Source organism: Centruroides vittatus, unplaced genomic scaffold (genome assembly GCF_030686945.1).
Source record: "Centruroides vittatus isolate TY-2023 unplaced genomic scaffold, ASM3068694v2 contig_620, whole genome shotgun sequence".
Taxonomy (NCBI): Eukaryota; Metazoa; Arthropoda; class Arachnida; order Scorpiones; family Buthidae; genus Centruroides; species Centruroides vittatus.
Genome location: NW_027122381.1, coordinates 3,914,348 through 3,934,268, shown reverse-complemented (window position 1 = coordinate 3,934,268; position 19,921 = coordinate 3,914,348). Strand labels below are relative to the sequence as shown.

Below are 19,921 nucleotides of genomic sequence, written 5' to 3'. Positions count from 1 at the left end.
ACTTATCTAACCACCTAAGAGGTTTTCTGGGCTAATAAATAAATTGTTATGTCTTTCTAATCTGACTTTTTACTGGAGTTCAAGAATATTACTGAGGAGAGATCGGCAGAAACGTTAGATCCAAAATGCATATAAATAAAACATCTGAAAATTAAAATTTTTTCTGAGTAATTCTGAACTCCAGTAAATAGTCAGATTAGAAAAACATAATTTGTTTATTAGTCCAAGAGATTCCTTTTAGGTGGTTAGATAAGTAACTGATTAAGCTGACTAAATTCATCTGAAATTAAATTTAACTTAGCTACAAGTTAATTTTAAGTCAGTTATCTTAAATCTAACTTATTACTGCCTTAAAACTAATTATACTAATTTATTATTAAACAAGAATCCTAATAATGAAAACTCAGACAGATAAGAGCATGTATGACAAGGACCTATGAGCAAGATGCCAATTTTTAATCTTTGTTTTTTAATAAGATGACAAAAGATAACAAAATGAAGCAATGGAATTAAGACAAAACAGAACCCAAGGGACAACAAAGAAACTAGCGATACAACACTAAAGAACTACAAAAAGTATAACTGGAAATAGAGTAAGCAAGAAAGGAAATGTGTTGTGTGTGACTTGGGGAGAGAAACTGCAAGAGCCTTGTTGTGGGATAGGAATGAAAGTAAGTGATGGTACATTGTACGTATCTGGATGAGTTGCTGTGGTGTGCATGGCCAGTTGTATCCTTCCACAATTGCCACTCTTGTTAAGCTATTCTTAATGTTAGTGTACCCATTGCAGTGGAAAATTAAGTGCATTGGTGTTTGTGCCTCATGCAGCCTGTGCTCACAGAACAGACTGTCTCCAAGATTGAATCTATGCAGATTTTGCTTGACATTGCCATGACCTGTAAGAAGATGAATGAGGGTAGAGCTATGGGAAGAGTGGCAATATTGTCAACCATGGGGATAAAAGTGTGGGTGAGTCTACCCGTGGTGTCGTGATCCCAGCTGTCTTACCAGTGAATAGAAATTTGTTTCTTTATGTGCACATCTATATAGGAAATAGGAATATAACTAAAAGTGCTAGTGACTGTAGATTTAGCAGCGAATTTGGCAAGATTGTCAGCGACCTCGTTTCCAAGAACTCCACATGACCTGGACCCATTGAAAATCATCTGCTCATTTCAACATTCAGCATAAAATTGAATCACAAAGCACACTTCAGAAAAAACAGCAGAATGTCTAGCTCATGCAATGGGAGTCCCATGCATCATGTCTAGCAATTTTACGATGTCATATGGCAACTTCGGGCAGAAAAGAAAGTGATGTGACGTTGAGAACCAAAAGCAGTCTTGTGCAACGAGCCCAGTGTTTCCAGAGGTTTTTCTTTATCGACTGTCAGAAAATTTTGGAAAATTCTTTAAAGCAACTTTTTTTTCCTTTAATATTTTTTTTATCTAGACTAAAACAAATATTTTGATATGATAGAACATGTGAAATACCATTTAAGCATTGTAATCAAATGTGCTATTTGGAATTGTTCATTAAAAAATTATTCAAAAATGATTCCTATTGCTAATAAGGAGAAGACCAGATGTTTGAATTTCTGATTCAAATGAAACTTAGTGAGCATGTAGCCTTGAAGACAAACAGCTCCTTGTCCAGGTAATAGGACCCACTTCTCAAGCATTTCCAAAAATTGAGCCTCTGAAAATTGAGTGTTTACCTTATAAGTCTTTGTGAATTTTACATCTCTGAGACAGAGGAGCTGGCTGTATATAGACTCTAGGCACTTGGACCTAGACAATTTAGATTAGAACTTTCTGAATTTTAGTTAGTTTAGTTTTTTTGTGTAGCAAAATTAATTTATTATTTTACTGCATCATTAGCATTACTGTTACTGTTATTATTCCTCATGTTTAAAGCTTATAAAATGAAATTAAAATTGTGATGCCATTTCCTGTTTCGCCAAAGTAAGTCTCTGTAGGTTTACTCTTACATTAAATGAAATTTTTCTTTCTTCACCTTTATTTTCAGTTATCATTGTACTGTGATATTTGAAATATAAACATGAGCACATGAGAAAATTATCCATAACAACAACAATTAAAAACATGCTAAATTTTCATATCACTTGTCTTTTTTATCCATGTACATTAATGTCTGAAGCTTATTTGCTTGTGATGACATATTTTCACTCATAATTACATACTAAGTGAAAATAAATACTGAAAAAGAATAGTAATAATAATGCTAATAACATGGTAAAATAATTATGTTACACATAAAAAAGAGTAAACTAAAATTTCAAAGGTTTGAACCTATATTATCTACAATTTTATCCAATTGGCTATCACCACTCAGAGATGTGAAACTTCTACAGACTTATAAGCTAAATACTCAATTTAAGGGCCCAATTTTTGGAAATGCTTGAGAAATGGGTTTATTATTGGAGCTGTTTGTGTTAAAACCATGTGCTCACCAAGTTTTGTTTGAATCGGAGACCCAAATATCTGGCCCACTCCTCGTTAGTAACAGGAATTATTTTTGAATAATTTTTTAACGAATAATTCCAAACAATTTGATTACAATGCTTAAATGGTATTTCACGTGTTCTGTCACGTCAAAATTTTTGTTTTAGTCTGCTGTAAAAAGATGAAAGTAAAAAAATCATCCCAAAAAATTCCCCAAATTTTCTATTATTTGATAAAATACTCCAATGTGAGAAGTTGGGCAGCATTGTGCAAAACTGCCTTTGGTTTGCAATGTCTCTTCCTACTTTGCTGCCTAAACTTGCCACATGACATCATGAAACCATTAGGTGGTGTGGTGCACAGGAGCTAGACATTGTTATTTTTCTTGAAGTGTGCTTTGTGATTCAATTTCATGATGAATGTCAAAATAAACAGACTAGGGTTTTATCGTCTCATGCTTTCATCAGTATTATATTTTTATCACCACTTTTATAAAAATATCACCAAGTAGCGATTTTGGTGCTATGCAGCATGACCCCTGCTTGTGTATGTATTCCTACATACAGATTGTTGACTATATACTTTACATGCATTAATGCATATATGAAGCATTTTTGAAATTACAGGTCATGAAGAAGTGGAGATAGACAAGGTAGATCATATCAAGTGAGGTTACACATAACAAAAATTTTACTCACTATTGAAACTTACATGGTCAAAAATTCATCCTTACCCACAAAAATAAAGCTTTTGCCTTTTTTTTCTAGCTTTTATAAATAATAATTGAAAATTATAGTTATATTGAATGAAATTATGATATTGAAACAAAAGATTAAGTAGACTGCCTTCCACATCCACTTAATTTTCTGTTTGAGTGCTGAGAAAGTCATGCAAAAGTCCTTGCCAGCTTTTCTCTTCAACTTTTCTAGTATTAAATATATAGTCCATCATTGTTGTATTTCTTCTACTTGTTTCTGTTCTGTACTTTTTAAATTCTTGAATATCAATCAAGTTAAAAATATTTTAAAAAAACACATTTGCAGGTCCTAAACAAATTAGCAAGCATTTGCTCCTGTAAACAGTAACAGTTTCAAAAGTTGGAAAATTCAGGACCCAAAAATTGCCACAGTATCTTCTATCTTGTAAACATCAAATAAAAAGAAAGCTGAAAGTAATCTATAAACTGAGAATGTACTAGAAATAACCAAGAATTTTGAATTTCTGATTTTGCTTGTAAATATCTATAAAAAACAGATCAATATATCTCCAAAAAACTCTCTCAGCAGTACAACACTTTATTACCAAGGAAAATGTTTAATAATGACAAACATTTTCGACTTGTTCTACAAACCATCTTCAAGTGCTGAATTACATTCTTTCATTAATTCTATCAGTAATTCAATGCTTAAACAAGATACAACAATTTTTGAACACAGTTAATGTTAATGATGATTGTTTGAGTCTCAAATTAAAGCAAGAAAATACAACATGCATACATTTCTTCAATATTGACATCATATTTAAAAATAGAAGTTTATACACAAAAGTTTACGTTAAACCAACACATGACCCACTCACTATATAGCCCATCATGCTCTAGTGATCTGCACACAAACTTTCAGCTTTTTGAACACTGATCAGAAGAGCTTTTCTGTATTGTTCTAATATTAACGAGAGAATAAGAGAGCTAACCAAAATTAAAACCATCTCTGCAGAATAGAGATACAAAAAGAAATTGACCAAAGATCCTATCAAAAAGTTTAAGGAAGTCAAAGTAGAAATGAAAGCAAGAAGCAATAGAATATCTCAGTTCACATGTAATAAAAACTTTAACATCTTAAATGAGATTGCAGATCATATAGAATAAGAACTAGTATTCAAAAGAGCACCCACCTTTTACAGACTTCTTAGAAATGACAAAGAAAAAACAAACAAGGGGCACAAGCAGAAGTCTATAGAATTCCATATGAGAACAAATAGTCAGGGGTCAAGAAAAAAGACATCTAAGTCACAAAAAAAATTTTGAAGTATGCCTTAAAGAATATAAATACATCATCAAAATCTGACAGTGTTGCAGTGTTGTCCAACATGGCACAGGTGGAAGGCTCAATTGTAAAGTGGGAGGAGGCTGACATCATAAAACCAATGCATTCACTATCATTAACAATGAATACCAAAATGTCATAAATATACAGAAGCAGGATAATAAACAGATGTCTCAATGCTAGGGACACTGAAGGATTGCCATCAGAATGGAAACACATTGTGGAGAAAAAACTACTGTATTTTCGCAGAATGACCGGCATGCCGATCCATCCAGAGTAACCATGAAATCCGATATTTCTGTATGGTAAAAGCTGTCATGCCAGTTTGGGCCATGTCCTGGGGAATGCCGGCATGCCAATTTATCCCAAGCAAATGCCAGTATGTCTGTTTAAGTAAGGTTATACACTCCTCTCTAGAGGGTGTATTAAAAAAAAAATCGAACAAGTTACGTCACATAAAAATGAATGAGTTTGTATTCTAAAATGTGAAACTCGGGATTACATCAAAAAGTATGATTATATTTGTAAAGTTTTCCCTCCAATGGAGATATTATTATTAACAAAATTAAAGACAGGTCTGCCCAAAAGGGACCACCATTTATTTTGCATTCCAGACAATACACATTCATGGCGACAGACCTTCCTTTATAGGCTACATGCCGGCAGAAGTTAAAAAGTCTTTTAAAAAACACAAACATTCAATTAAAACTAAAAGGGAATCAGTGACAAACAGACATCTTACGTTTCATCCATCCAATGGGGTGTTTCTGCTTTATATCTACTGGAACAGGGGCTGAAAAGCGTAGATTTTTAAGCTGCCCCCGACAACGGTACATTTAAAATTTCTTTTGTAAATTTTTCTGTCTGATGGAGATATTATTATTTACAAAATTGAAGACAAGTCTGCCCTTTTGGGCAGACTTGTCTTCAATTTTGTTAATAATAATATCTTATGGCTTCTTAATAATATCATCTTCTGACTTCTTGTTAATAATAATATCTTCTGGCTTGTTAATAATATCTTCTGACTTCTGGCGGCATGTGGCCTATAAAGGAAGGTCTGTTGCCATGAATGTAAATGGGTATAGTCTGGAACACAAAATAAATGGTGGTCCGTTTTGGGCAGAATTGTCTTCAATTTTGTTAAGTATGATTATATGTTTAATTTCTTCATTTTGTTTTCTTTCTAACGACATAAAATACTCACGGAATTCCGAAAGTGCTTATTTTTTTGTGTATTTTATTGTTATTTGGTTCAAAAATAAACATATTAAATTTAAGAAATTCACTTAAATTATCTCAGCTTACACACCAATTAACACCAGGTTTGTGTGAAATTTGAGAAATTGTTATTTTTAAGGTCGGAGTACAAAGTCAAAAAAATCTACGGGCGACACACTACTGCCCATGCCACGTATGCATCCGACCCAGACATCGAAGCAGAATTTGACAAGGCCGAGATCGTCATCTGTACTCCTCACCGAGAGCATCTTAAATGGCTAAAAGCCATAGCCATTTAGAGAGCTAGCTGCAGTACCACCTGCGTCAACTGGAAAGAGGAGCTAAATCTATCAGTAGTCTGGCAAACTCTCATAGAAACTGACTCTTAATTGCCATCCACGCATGAATGTGCATGCCATGATTTCAGCTTACAGGAGTTTGATTTATTTAAATATTCACGTTCCATCAGATTTCACCCGAAGAAGAACTGTTCAAACGTTTTTTGAAAGCATTTGTGATAAGTTGTGATTTCACAAAGCACACCAATAACAGGTTCGTAACAAAGTGATGATTATTATTATTTGATTTTGGTTTTGTGTAACGTTCACCCCCTTTTTTTATAAGTTGTTTTGTGTTCTTTTATTCTTATTTAAATCTGTTGTATTCTAAATTCCATTAGAATATTACATTCTAACAATAGAATGTAATTCAACAATTGAAGATAATTTGTAGAATGCCGGAAACATTCGTGATTATCAAATGTTTTTCTTGGCAACATAAGGGGTTGTATGCGATTCAAATTTATATCAAAAGTTCAAAATGCTCACCTGTTGCTAAGTATATCAACATCTCAACTCAAATCATAGGATATCAAAATCAACATTTAATTCAATCCCAACCAGATATAGTTGATTTTTAGGGCTTATATTCTTCAACTGTTTATACATTTGCATCACTTTTTCTTATCCAAAAATTTGTCTTCTTTCTTTTTTATTTCAAAACAATATTTTAACATGAATTTTAGTGAGAGAGTTGATTGCCTCACAACTATAAATGTTTATTGCAAGCAGCTAATTTGCCTCAACACAAAAGTATGTGTCATCATATAAATAACATACAACATTGGTCAATAGACAAGTCTTATTCTATCACAATAACACAAAATTACATTTCATGAAGGTAACACTACAGAAATTTAAGGACTAACTGATGACCCATGCAATGTGCTCTACAGACACCGCTCAAACTGACTGAAATCTTTTTCTGAACATTATTTTAGAAAAAAGAAAAAACTTTGAAGATAAATAAATTTATAAAGTACTATTATATTATTTGCATCAAAATCCGAAGCCTTTTACGAAAAAAAAATTAAAAATAACTCACGAGATAGAAAATCATTGTCGACGATAACGGTAAATGTTTAATTAAACAAAATTATGTCTTCCCTATCCCAAAAAAAGTGTGTGAAGAAATGTTTGATTAGTTGATTTTTATCTATTATAACTTTTGAACATTAGTTTTTTCAACAGGTAGTGCCCTAATGTTCCCATCATTCCAGAAATGTTCCACGTACTTCATTTATTGTTGTTAAAATATAATTTCTTTGTTCAAATTATTTGGTAATGTTTATTATTTTTGATTTTCTTTTGTTAAAACATATTACAAAGTTACAAAATGCAAACTTACGTTTAGTTTCAATAGAATAATTTTAAAACTACTCAGTCTAACTAAATCTGACAAGATTAAAAATTTGACAGACATACATACCTTCTCATTTAGATGTTGGAGATGTTCTCTCTCAGAAGAAACAAACAAATATTCTTGTCTTAAATGATGTGCTAATTCTAGCAAATTCATTTCATTAGAAGAGCCCATGATGAGACTTTTGTGTTTCATTCTGTATTTTTCTACAAAATATTTTTTTAAATTTATTACTATGTTACCATATCTAGTACTCCAGTTATTATTATTATACAATAAATTTATTTTTATTTTGACAATGGATAAAACAGTATTGTATTTAAATAAAAAAAAACAAATAAATGAAGTAAGTGCTTATTTAAGAAAGCTAAGAAGTATTTAATAAGAAATGTCTATAATTTATCTCTATTGATATAAAATTAAATCAATTACTGTTATATTTACTAATATACAGCTATATTTCATATAGACTCTCTGTATTCAAATTCCCACCAGATGATTATGGTCATCGTGATGACCAAATCAAATAATCCCATATTAAAAATTTCTTCAAAGAATATTAGTGAAAAATTCAAAACTTGCATTAATAAAAGAGGTCTCTTCTTTCAGAGTCTCTTTTTGTTAATTCCAATAACTTGTCTGTTATATTGTTATCGTACTGTACCGATAACGGATCTGTTATGTTACTGTTGTATCATTTTGAAATTATCACAGAATTTAAGTATAATCTTACAAGATTATTCTTAGCTGCTAACTAGGTTCACCAAGGTCATTTTAAGTACTTTTGAAGTCCTATGTCCCATTTTCTTAGAAGAACTGCATAAATACAGGACCTTGCAGAAATGGACAGTTCTTTTCACTTGTCCTGTATCTATGCAGTTCTAATTTTGTTACCAAGGCAACAAAATTCTTGGATTTGGCCAAATATGTCGTTTTAATGCAGCACAAGGTTCTCTGCTCTTTTGATATGATATTTTAACAACACAATCCTGAAAGCAAGCTTGAGACCACCTGGGTTTTCAAACTTCTCATTAAAATTAGCTGATCTGTAAATTTGTTGTTGTTTAGTTATTAAAATAACTATAAACCAAATATAAAGTAAAAACTTATTTACATATTTAAGAAATTCAAATACAACAAATTATTGCTTGCAATTTTCCTGGAAAAAATAGCCTTTTAGGACCATTTTTCATTCCAAGCATTCCATTTCATTCTAAGCAGTCACATTGCTTTTTTAAGATCAAGAAACATTGTTAAATTGTTTTCCTTTGGTATAAACCATTCTAAATCACCCCAAAAATTTTCTATTAAGTTTAATCAGGGCTGCATGGTGGCCATGGCAAAATATTGATATTACTGTCAGACAACCATGTCATTATTGAAGCAACAATTATAAATAGAATTATTATTTTGTTGAAAAAAAAAATGTTCATCCAATGCTTCCATCTCTTAAAGGTAGAAGATAATTTCCCAATACATCTTAATAGTCAACTGCCTTTCAACATGATGAAATAAAAGCAATATAATGAAATAGCTGATTTTAACTGTTGAGTGAAAGCGGCCCACATCATCATGACAGAGAGTCAAAGTCTGATCATTACTTCATGTTTTGGACATTATTTTTACTTGTTCTTTTCTTATCAGAGCCATTTTATTATGTTTTTTAACAATGGAAATGCCCAAAACCCCAAAAAATAAACTAAATTCAAAATTAAAATGCAAATGAATGTTTGTTTTTAGGTAACAGATCCCATAATGCTCAAATATGTAAATAGGATAGTGCAGAATTACACTTGTAAGCCAGATAAAACATGATACCTGTTCAACAAAGAGATGTAGTTCCCGAAAGCAACCTTGGGTATGTGAAGGCCATTACTTTGGACAGAATTGTCTGACATTACTTGTTGGCAACAGCTAAGCAATTAACTCGTAAGAGGTGTAGTCTTTGCTTTTGAATTTAGTTGATACTGGTGGAAATTTAATTACTTGTATGTCTCGAGTTGAAAAAAAAAATTCCTTTTTATCGATTGTTTTTTTTGCTGGTACATAATTGATTTTGACTTGTTTGAATATTTGAAAAATATATTTATTACTGACTTCTTGTTTATAGTTATTCTTGTTCGATATTAAGTCGAACAATAATATATATATTATTGTTCGACTTAATATTGCGGATTTTTTGCTGAAATATGTCTCACTTTACAATTTTTTTTTTTTTGCATTTTTGCTCTTCGGGTAAGTCCAGGCCTGGTACTCGATAGAACCCTAATTTTGTGCAACGCTGTTTCTTTTCCAGACTTAGTTTTGATCACATAGAACATTACAATGGATTCTCCACCTTATGCAAGGCATGATGAAGGATGAGAATGATGATGATGATATATATCATAACAGTAAAAGTGCTCAGCAAGTAAACCACTATAATACAACACCTTAATTTTGCTGAGAATTAGATATTTTAATCACAAACGCTTTCAACCTGATTAACAGGCCATCTTCAGGTCTACAAAAAACGATAATGGAACAGAAACGTTCCATGTATAGAATATAAATATTTAAATCAAAATTTTAGAACAAAAATTTAAAAAATATACAATAGAGACGGAATAAAATATAAAATTAAAATATACAAGAGAATAAATAAAAATAAACTAAAAAATATAATATACATAATAAATCTTCCCATAACTGATTCTAGCATGAGTTTTCAGTGAATTTTTTAATCATGTATTTCCACGCCGACGACAGGCTCTCAGCATCTCTCGCATTCAAACACCCTTCCCGTAGCCTACTCCTATATATTTCAATCTTATGAAAACATCCAGCTAGATGTTAAGAAAGACTACATCGGCGTCACCAACAGGAGCTTAGGGGTGAGGCTAAAAAAACATCGGTATAACGTAAAAAAAGGATCCAATACCACGGTTTTGTCACAAATGTCGCAAGTCCAAGGTTCGATAGTAAAATGGGACGAGGCAACGATTATAAAACTGGTATCTTCCCCCACTTTATCAATGACAGCGGAGAAGATTGAAATATATAGGAGTAGGCTACGGGAAGGGTGTTTGAATGCGAGGGATGCTGAGAGCCTGTCGTCGGCGTGGAAATACATGATTAAAAAGTTCACTGAAAACTCATGCTAGAATCAGTTATGGGAAGATTTATTATGTATATTATATTTTTTAGTTTATTTTTATTTATTCTCTTGTATATTTTAATTTTATATTTTATTCCGTCTCTATTGTATATTTTTTAAATTTTTGTTCTAAAATTTTGATTTAAATATCTATATTCTATACATGAAACGTTTCTGTTCCATTATCGTTTTTTGGTAGACCTGAAGATGGCCTGTTAATCAGGTTGAAAGCGTTTGTGATTAAAATATCTAATTCTCAGCAAAATTAAGGTGTTGTATTATAGTGATGATATATATCATCCTAACATAACTTCTACAAACACACCGGGGTGTGTATAACAAAAATTCCACTTACTTAAACCTTTAACCGGTGCATAAAAAACTTTTAAAAAACAAATGTTTTCTGAACACCATCCACGTTCTTCATCACCTAAACTAGCTGGATTCTTTATTTTGGAACACCGTTAAGAAACTTTAAACAAAATAGAATGATGAAAGTTTGACTGTGAGCACGACACGTACAATGAGTGTGCATTGGACACTGGACAGTCGAGCTTTCGTCGTTCGATTTTGTTTAAAGTAAGTGGAATTTTTGTTATATCATGCTAATAGTATCATATACCATCAGGGCCATCCAGTTAAATTTCTTCTCATCACTAAAAGCTGAAATAAATCTGAATGGCAAACATAGCACATTGCAAAGTTCAGCTGCCTTTCTATATAGAAGGTTGTCAATTTTGGCTGTGCCTGCATTTTAATGTACACATGATTTGCAGAACATATCTTGTCATTCTTGGTGTTACAGGTAGCTGTAGTGAAACTGTAATCTAATTAGATGACATACCAGAGAATGTATCTGTTCTCAATATTGTCCTATCATCTCTGGTAAAGTTTTTTTAGCCAACTACAACATTTAGCTTTGCCATAATTGTCAGCATCTTAAGTAATTGTGAACTCGGAAGATCTACTCGATAGATTGCAAGTCTACTCGGAAGATCAAAGATCTTCCGACTTGCAATGACACATTCATATTTCCTACAGTCTCTGAATGCACATATCTTGCTTTTATCTTCATCTGTTAATGTTTTACCAAGTTCTATTTTTACTGAAGGTTGAAAACACAAAATATGGATGTATGCAAATTAGATTACAATGTCTATTGTATTTTAGAATGTTGTGAAATATGAATTTTTGATCCTGGGTCTCACCTATCATTTGATAGATAAAGTTCATTCATCAACCTGTTTATTTGGAAAAGAGATACATACATACATTATTGGCTCATCACTTGAAAAATTATAAATACAGTACCACTGACACACGTAAGTTGGCTGGTAGATCGAATGAACTTTCATTAATTGATGACAAACACGTCACAGTTTTAGATTTCGTGTCACTACATCTATCAATCTACTTACAACCTTGTTTCTGCTCATTGCATGATTTTTTTATTTGAGAATATAGAAGTGGCCACCCAACACCATAATCAGATTCTAGAGCTCACACACCTATTACGTTACATTTCCTTTTTCAGTTATAATAAGACTTTCCTACAACAATGCGATATACCTACCAGAGGTGGGCAAGCAAGAGTTCGGTGGGAGCCGAAATGTAGGTTTTGCAAAATGCATGGGAGCCGCAGTTCTGTACTGTCGTGGCAGATAGTATGGTAAGGCAGGGAATGATATAGGTTGTCGTCCCCCATTCGGGTCGAGAACTTGTTTTAAAAGAATAGATTTGAGATGTCAATTTAATTTATTGCACCAACTTGGAAATAAATTACTAAATATTACATATATATATAATTACATGTTTTCACAAAATTGTGGAAATAAAATTGTAAAAATAATAATAAAAATCAGAAATTAACACTTTTAGCAAGAGCCGCATTTGCCCATGTCCGCAACATACCAATGAGTAGCCCCGTCCGATGACCTAAGCGAACTAATAATACAGGCTCTAGAAAATAAGGTCTTACCCAAATTCCTACCAAACATTCGACTATACAGCAGATACATAGATGACATTCTGATAATTTGAAAAACAAAACCAGATATACAGAAGCTTCTAGAACAAATTTAATACCAATCTGTACAAGCTAACATTAAAACTGGATCAGTACAGTAATTCATTGGCACATTTTTTAGACTTAAATATCAGTTTCAAACAAAAATGCATTACCAATAGCATTTATTATAAACCAGAATACAGTCCGTAAAGAAATTATAAACTCGAGTGAAAATTTTCTGTGTTTTAATCTGATTTTCTTTTCATCCACAGTCAATTGTTGCTACATGAAATGATTTTAATTAGTCTTAAGAATATATAATGAAATAAAGAAGTCTTTGTATTATATCATTTTAATAAACAATCAAAAATTTTAATTGTTATAATTTTTTGTTGTAAACAATTTATAAACTCAAGGGTGATTTAGTAAGTTTTTAATACTTTGTGGACCCTCCCTTGTTTTCAATTACCTCCACAGCTCATTTAGGCATTGAATTAAGAGGGTTTTGAATGTCACTTAGTTTAATTTTGTCCCAGGCATTATACAATGCAACCGTAAGCTCGTCGGATGTGTTGTATTGTTTTCTGTGGCGATAAACTAATGCCACAAGTTGACTCCAAAGGTTTTCAATGGGATTAAGGTCTAGACTATGTGCTGGCCAAACCATCACTTCAATTTTTTCACATGAAAACCACTTTGTAGTAATGGCTGACTTGTGAACAGATGCATTGTCCTGTTGATAGATCCAGTCTTGACCACCAATGAGAGGACCAAATGGGATTAGATGTTCATATAACATAGCTTGGTCTCAGAATTCATTCGCCCATTAATAAATGCCAAATCTGTTTTCCCTTCATATCCGAATGCTGGCCAGATCATTACTGAACCTCCACCTTGTTGTCTACTGAATTTAACCCTGGGATTCTTTCTTGTATCGTGCCAATAATATGCTTGGCCATCTGGGCCATTCGGGTTAAACTTTTTCTCATCTGAGAAAACTATTTTTCTCCATTCAGTTGTCCAGGTAACACGATCTTTTGCCCATTGCAGCCTTGTTGACCGATGTAACTCTGTTAGCTTTGGTTTGGACTTCACTTTCATAAAGTTTATTGTTTTATTTTTTCTCGAGCTTTTCCACACAGTTTGGTGGGACACTGGAGTTGGTAAAACTGCACCTATCTCACGAGTAGACAATGATTCATTTATTGCAAGACTAGCAGTGCGGCGATGATCACGAGGCTGCAGACTTGGTTTTCGTCCTGTACGTTTAATTTTGCTATAATTATCACCCTTTTTTAGTACATTTTGTACTGCAGTTTGAGATCTTCCAAGTTTTGAAGCAATTTTACGAGTTGGCCACCCTTTTCCCTTAAAGAAATAGATTTTTCGTATTTCATTTTCAGTTAAGGTTACTCCCCTTGGTATTTTTGTCACTTTTTTAGTTTGAATTCTTAGACTCACCCAAAATGTTACACATACTAATTTACATAAATACATGCACAGTGGATTGTTCCATTCAATGGTAATAATCAGTTTTCACCCTTGAGTTTATAAATTGTTTACAACAAAAGATTATAACAATTCAAATTTTTGATTGTTTATTAAAATGATACAATACAAAGACTTGCTTATTTCATTATATATTCTTAAGACTAATTAAAATCATCTCATATAGCAACAATTGACTGTGGATGAAAAGAAATTAAAACACAGAAAATTTTCACTCGAGTTTATAATTTCTTTACGGACTGTATCTTCTGTTCTTTATACCAGTGTGTTCCAACGATTCATTTTCATACAAAATAGCAGCCTTTAGGGTGTTAGTGAGACCAGCATTTACACATTGTACTAATATGGTAGACACGAATAAAGAACTCAAACACATCAAAAAAGTGGCAATTTCTCACAGTTACTCTAAAAAACTGGTGCATAGTTTAGTGCAAAATTACATATGCAAAACAAAATTGGAATTACGGCTTAACCGAGTTATACAAACACGACGTAATCCGGCCGACTCCAGATACATAGTAGTTTACGTGGATACAAGACTCGGATCAATATGCAAAGAAATTGCAAAGAATACAAACGCAAAGACCGCCTATAAACTTAATAGCACGGTATACCAAATATTATGCAACGGAAAAGATCAAATAAATTTAAATCGAGCCCTAGGAGCACACTGCATCTCAATCACAGACAGAAGATTCGATCACAAACTAGTATACCGCGTCGTTCGGCCTCTCGAGCAAACGGACGGCTTAGGTTCCGCATTAATTTTATTATTAAATTTAAGCCTCCGCTTTAGTTTCCGGCCTCGATCTCGCTCCGTCGACTAAAGCCGCAACCTCGGTTTCGTCTCGGGCCCGCATCCCAAAAACCGCACCTCGACGTAGGGCTCGGCGATCCCGCACGTGCCACCCGGAAGGATCCTTCCCGCTTCTACGCGGAAACATCACGCCAGACGACGTCCAAAAGCGGAGAACGAGTCACGGAAGAGGAACGGAAAAGAGGCAGAGTTCGAGGCGAAGGACGGTGCCATCCGAGCCCTTCTAACGCGAGGGAAAACGGGTTAGAGGGCGCGAGGGTATAAGTTCAGAAAACCGAGGGGAGCAACCAGAAAACGTTTGGGAATCACCAGACTACGGCCACCACGGAGGGCGTCCGCCGTACCGTCCGGAGTCCCGAGGCGAGACTCCCGCCGTCCGTCCCGTGGTAGCGGACGGGTTGCCGGCCGCTTCCAGCACCGTCGTCCGGACGCGTAGAGAGCCATGCGAAAAAGATCGCGGACGGCGGCCTTTCCGCCCGGTTTCGTCCTTCTCGGCCGTTCCCGGACAGAACCAGCTACGCGTCGGGGAAATCGCGCAGTGGCGGCCGCCGCCCGAATTTATAAAGGCGGAGGGAGAAAGACGGGTGACGGATACTTACGACGGACGTACGATCTCCGAACGAAAAGTCCAACGTATTTACGACGCCGGAGGAACCACCCACCCTCCGCCACGAAAGCCGAATCGTATTTATCAACACGGACGAAATATCGAAGTTGCCAGACGGATGCTGCCAAACGAGGAGCCGCAGTAGCCCAAAGTAGCCCGTCCTCCGTCGGCGCGGAATTTTTATTTCTAGACTTTAATTCCACATGTACGTAGGGTATTTTACCTTAAAATTTTTTTGGAAAAAGTAATCTCGGTAATAAAATTCGTAAAGGGAAATATTTTCGTTTTTTTATGCAAAACCTATTCTACCCAGATGGTATGCGTTACCGGTTACGACGTTAAGTCGGTGGCACACTCGAGATTTAATTTCGGGCCGGCCGAGTCCGACGGATAAAAAATTTTTTTAAATAAATAAGAACTAACCGGAGAATACGAAACACAATAAACAGGTCACCTCATTACTCCGGCAGTAAATGTGATAAATAAAAATGTTTTCGTCTTAATATCGAAAGCTTTCCTCGAAATACGGAAATTTGATAATGTTCGGCCTCAGGCCGAACACCGAATATTCGGCCAGGAGCGTGGCCGAATAGCCGAATATTCGGCCAAACTATTCGGCTTAATTAACGCACGTACGAAAACTTTCCAAAAATGAGGAAAAGTTGATTTTCCTGCACCATAACCTACCGGTACCACTTATTAATTTCAGTTGTGATTTTGTACAATGAAACAAAAAGTTAATTTAATTTTCAAGTTTATAAGAAGGGATAATTTCGTAAAAACGCTCTACAGATCATTAATCATTATTTTTCACATTTTATGACCTAAGTTTCGATCTAATTTGCCCAGGCAGTAAAAACTTTGTATGAAAGTTTTTACCCTTTTTCGCCCCTTTAGGGTTGATTTCGTAAAATCTTTTCTTAGCACGCCTAAACTTTACAAAAAGAACACACCCTCAAATTTTTAAGTTTCTAGCACCAGTAGTTTTGGCTCTGCGTTAATTATGCTATCAGCATTTGTTCTTTTGTGTACGAGTATATAGATGAGTAAACTACATAATAAGTAGGTAGTTTTCATTTGATTCGTTACCTTCTTTTGATCTCTTAAAAAAATAACTTAGTCATATTACTTTTCCTTTGATCTTTTAGATAAATAAGCAAAAAATTGAGATTTTTCGAACTCGAAACGTGTTCAGCATTAATAAAAGTTACCAAAATAATTAATTTGTTGTGTTTTTGTTATTTCTTATTCCTGTTTTAGGTATTCGGTATTCGGCCGAACAGGCCGAATAGCGAAAAGTAACCGAATTTTCGTTGCATAACTAGAAGTTAACGTAAAACCAACAAACATAAGTAGGCCTATATGGAACGCAACGGAAATAGCTTAAAAATTAAGCTTTCTAAAGGAGAGCATTCGCGTAGAAAATTAAAATTAACAAATTAATTACACAGACAAATAAACAAATGGCTAAAAATAAACGTTAATATAAACAAAAACAATTACAATATGACCAAGTCCAAATTATATTTCATAAATGGAACACTGAAGAGTACCAGTAGAAGTGTTTACAGCGCCACTATTTGAAGCTGATTGAAGAGAAGGAAGCCATGACAGTTAAAGGGGGTTGAAAGAGAAGCATACCGTAGGACAGTGTTCCGCAAAGTGTGTACCGCGGAAAAATGTCAAGTTTTGTGAAGATAAAGCACCTACACATAGCTAAGAGTTATGCGAGCGAAGCGCTTGGTTGCACGAGGAGCGGGACAACCCACCCGCGCGCCGCACGCATGCGTGTGTCAATGTGATATTGTAACGCTGCGACCCGCTTAGTCATCGTTGTCACGCGCTTTTGTAAACTGAAACAAATCGCTTTTCGCCAGTAACTAGCCGCTAGTTTGTGAATGTGTCGTCGCGAACGTAATTGACTTTTTTTTATTACAAATAAATAGACCCTAATACATGTATGTGTATATAATGGTGTATATATGTATGTGTATATAAATTGCTTAAACCTACCGCAAGTTCGTCAAGTAAAACTAATGATTCCCAAGAAGCAGAGTCAACGAAGAAAAAACCTAAGCTTGTTAATCGAAAATATGATGAGAGCTATGTACGTTATGGCTTTATATATTGCGGAGACGAATCGTGCCCAATCCCAAAATGGAGTAACTTTGGGTAATAATTCGATGGTGCCCAGTAAACTTTTACGACATTTAACTACTAAACACCCATCGGTGGCTCAAAAAGACAAAGCCTTTTTTCAATGTTTGAAAGACCAGTCTAAGAAACAGGTAGCTCTTACGAGTCCGTCTTTCAAAACATCAGACAAAGCGCAGAAAGCGAGCTACGTGATCGCTAATATGCTCGTTAAATCCAAGAAGCCTCATGTAAGATTTGCCGACTGTAAAGGGGGGATACAATTAATCCCGCGTCAGGATGAGCTTAAGGGAACCCGTGTATGTGGGCGGTTGCGAAGGTGGCAAAGGATGACAAGTGTTTACATGCGGAAAACCGTTTATTTGGACGAATACATGCTTACATCGGTTAGGTTGTTCCAAATCTCGGCGATCTTCAGAACGTGAGTTCGGCAGGTAGATCTATCCAGTCCCGGGTGGACGAGAAGGGCCGTTGGACGATGGTGACGGGCGGTGACACACTTAAAGTTCCGAGCGACGACACTACACACACTGTCTTAACCCACAAGAGGCATGTCCGTCATTCCGAAAAAACTCTCCTCTTTTTTGACCTTGAAGTCCCAGTTTTTATACGTTTTTCTCGTGTTCTATCCACCTTGCGGATTGGTCCCTCGTCCCTTTCCTCGCTTCCCGATTGGCCTCCCCTTTGTTTTCAGGCGCAAAACGAGACCATGTCGGGTCGCGGGAAAGGTCCGATTCGAGGTGTCTATTTGATTGTTGATAGAACCACAACACCTGCACTCATAATTTAATCCGTTGTTTGCAATTGATGTCAGTTTGGAATTCTAACGATCACGCGATATTTTTCTATCTCTCCAATTTTTCCCTTTTTCTGAAATTGTTTTCCTAAGTTCAATTTTTTTCTTTGAATACTTGTGTCAACCTTATACCTCTTTATGAGTGCGTGTGTCAGAGTTCTACCTTTGGATTAAACATTAACAGGTCGTTTAACACGGGTTGACGTCATCCCGAGACTCGTTGTTTACATTTTTCGTTACGTTGTTTTGATTAAGAGTTTTCTCTCTCTCTTATATAATTTATCGTTATTTTTTTCACAACAGAATTCTGCATTTTTGCGATTTCGGACCTCGTCTGGGTCCTCACACTCATTCTCTCGCTGAAACTTTAATTTCACCTGTCTGCAAAGAAGTTGTCAAGATTACGATTAGCCAAGAAGCCGCTAAGGAAATCGAAAAAATACCTACGTCGGCAGATACGATCTTACATCGAATTAATGATATTTCTGGCGACATTCAATCAACGTTACTTGAAAAATTAAGGCTTAGTGGAGTTTTTGCGCTACGAGTCGACCAGGCTACCGATATCAGTGGTCACGCGCATCTCGTATCAAACGTGAGGTACAGTACACTGACGCAGGGCCGGATCATCTCATAGACAAGTGAGACAAATGTCTAGGGCCCGGTTTTTTGAAGGGCCCGGTCAAACTGTCTATTTTGAAAAGATTTGTAAATAAGATAGTTTACTTTTCTGAATTTTTAAATAAAGTTTATTCATATTTATATACTTACTTTTTTAAAACTATCTTGGCTTTTATTTAAATTATCTTTTTCATTATTCAATTTACCTTTCATGGGTAAAATATTATATTATTTAAATATTAACCAAAAAGGTTAAATTAAACAATTAATATTTTAAGGTAATATTGTTATTGTATAACAACTTTGGTAGGCATTTAATAAAATAAATTTCAATTTTTTTAAATTTATAAACAAACTATTAAAACTTTTCTAGAAAAACTAAAATTTATTGTTGTATATTAAATATTTATTAATAAAAATTTAAGATTTGTTTTAGTTTTTCACATTATTTAGTTTTGTTTTATTTATTGTTTTATAATTTTTGTGCGCTCTATTTCTTGTGGGAGAGGGAGGAGGCCCGGTAAGAAGAAAATGTCTAGGGCCCCAAAGTGGGTTAATCCGGCCCTCCACTGACGAATATGAAATAAAAAAGGACTTTTTATTTTGTCTGCCACTACCTGGTTATACCACTGCAGAAGAAATATTCAAAGTAACAGACCAGTACTTCGGCGAGTATAATTTGGAATGACACAATTGCGTAAGCATTTGCACGGTAGGAACGGCAGCTATGACGGGAAAAATTAGGGGATTTATAACCATGGCTTCTGAAATAAAAACCCTAATATTAAAAACGTACATAGCTTTTTACACAGGGAAGCACTGATGGCGAAATCTCTGCCTG

General features: G+C 34.6%; 1 protein-coding gene across 6 annotated transcripts in view; it reads right to left on the bottom strand.

Annotated features, from left to right (window-relative positions):
- Window positions 1-15,659, bottom strand: part of Gapvd1 (GTPase activating protein and VPS9 domains 1) — a 259,607-nt gene extending 243,948 nt beyond the window's left edge. For 5 of the 6 annotated variants that reach the window (XR_010881386.1, XM_067275441.1, XM_067275443.1 and 2 more), the window contains exons 1-2: window positions 15,502-15,659; window positions 7,499-7,638 (exon numbers count right to left, since the gene is read on the bottom strand). Coding sequence is in view for 5 of the 6 variants with exons in the window: in XM_067275441.1 (XP_067131542.1) it covers window positions 7,499-7,627 (129 nt within the window). In the remaining variant the exon portion in view is untranslated. Of the gene's footprint in view, window positions 1-7,498; window positions 7,639-15,497 lie in introns of all 6 variants that reach the window. The other variant, XM_067275442.1, reaches the window with a different exon arrangement.
- Window positions 15,660-19,921: the final 4,262 nt, after the last annotated feature.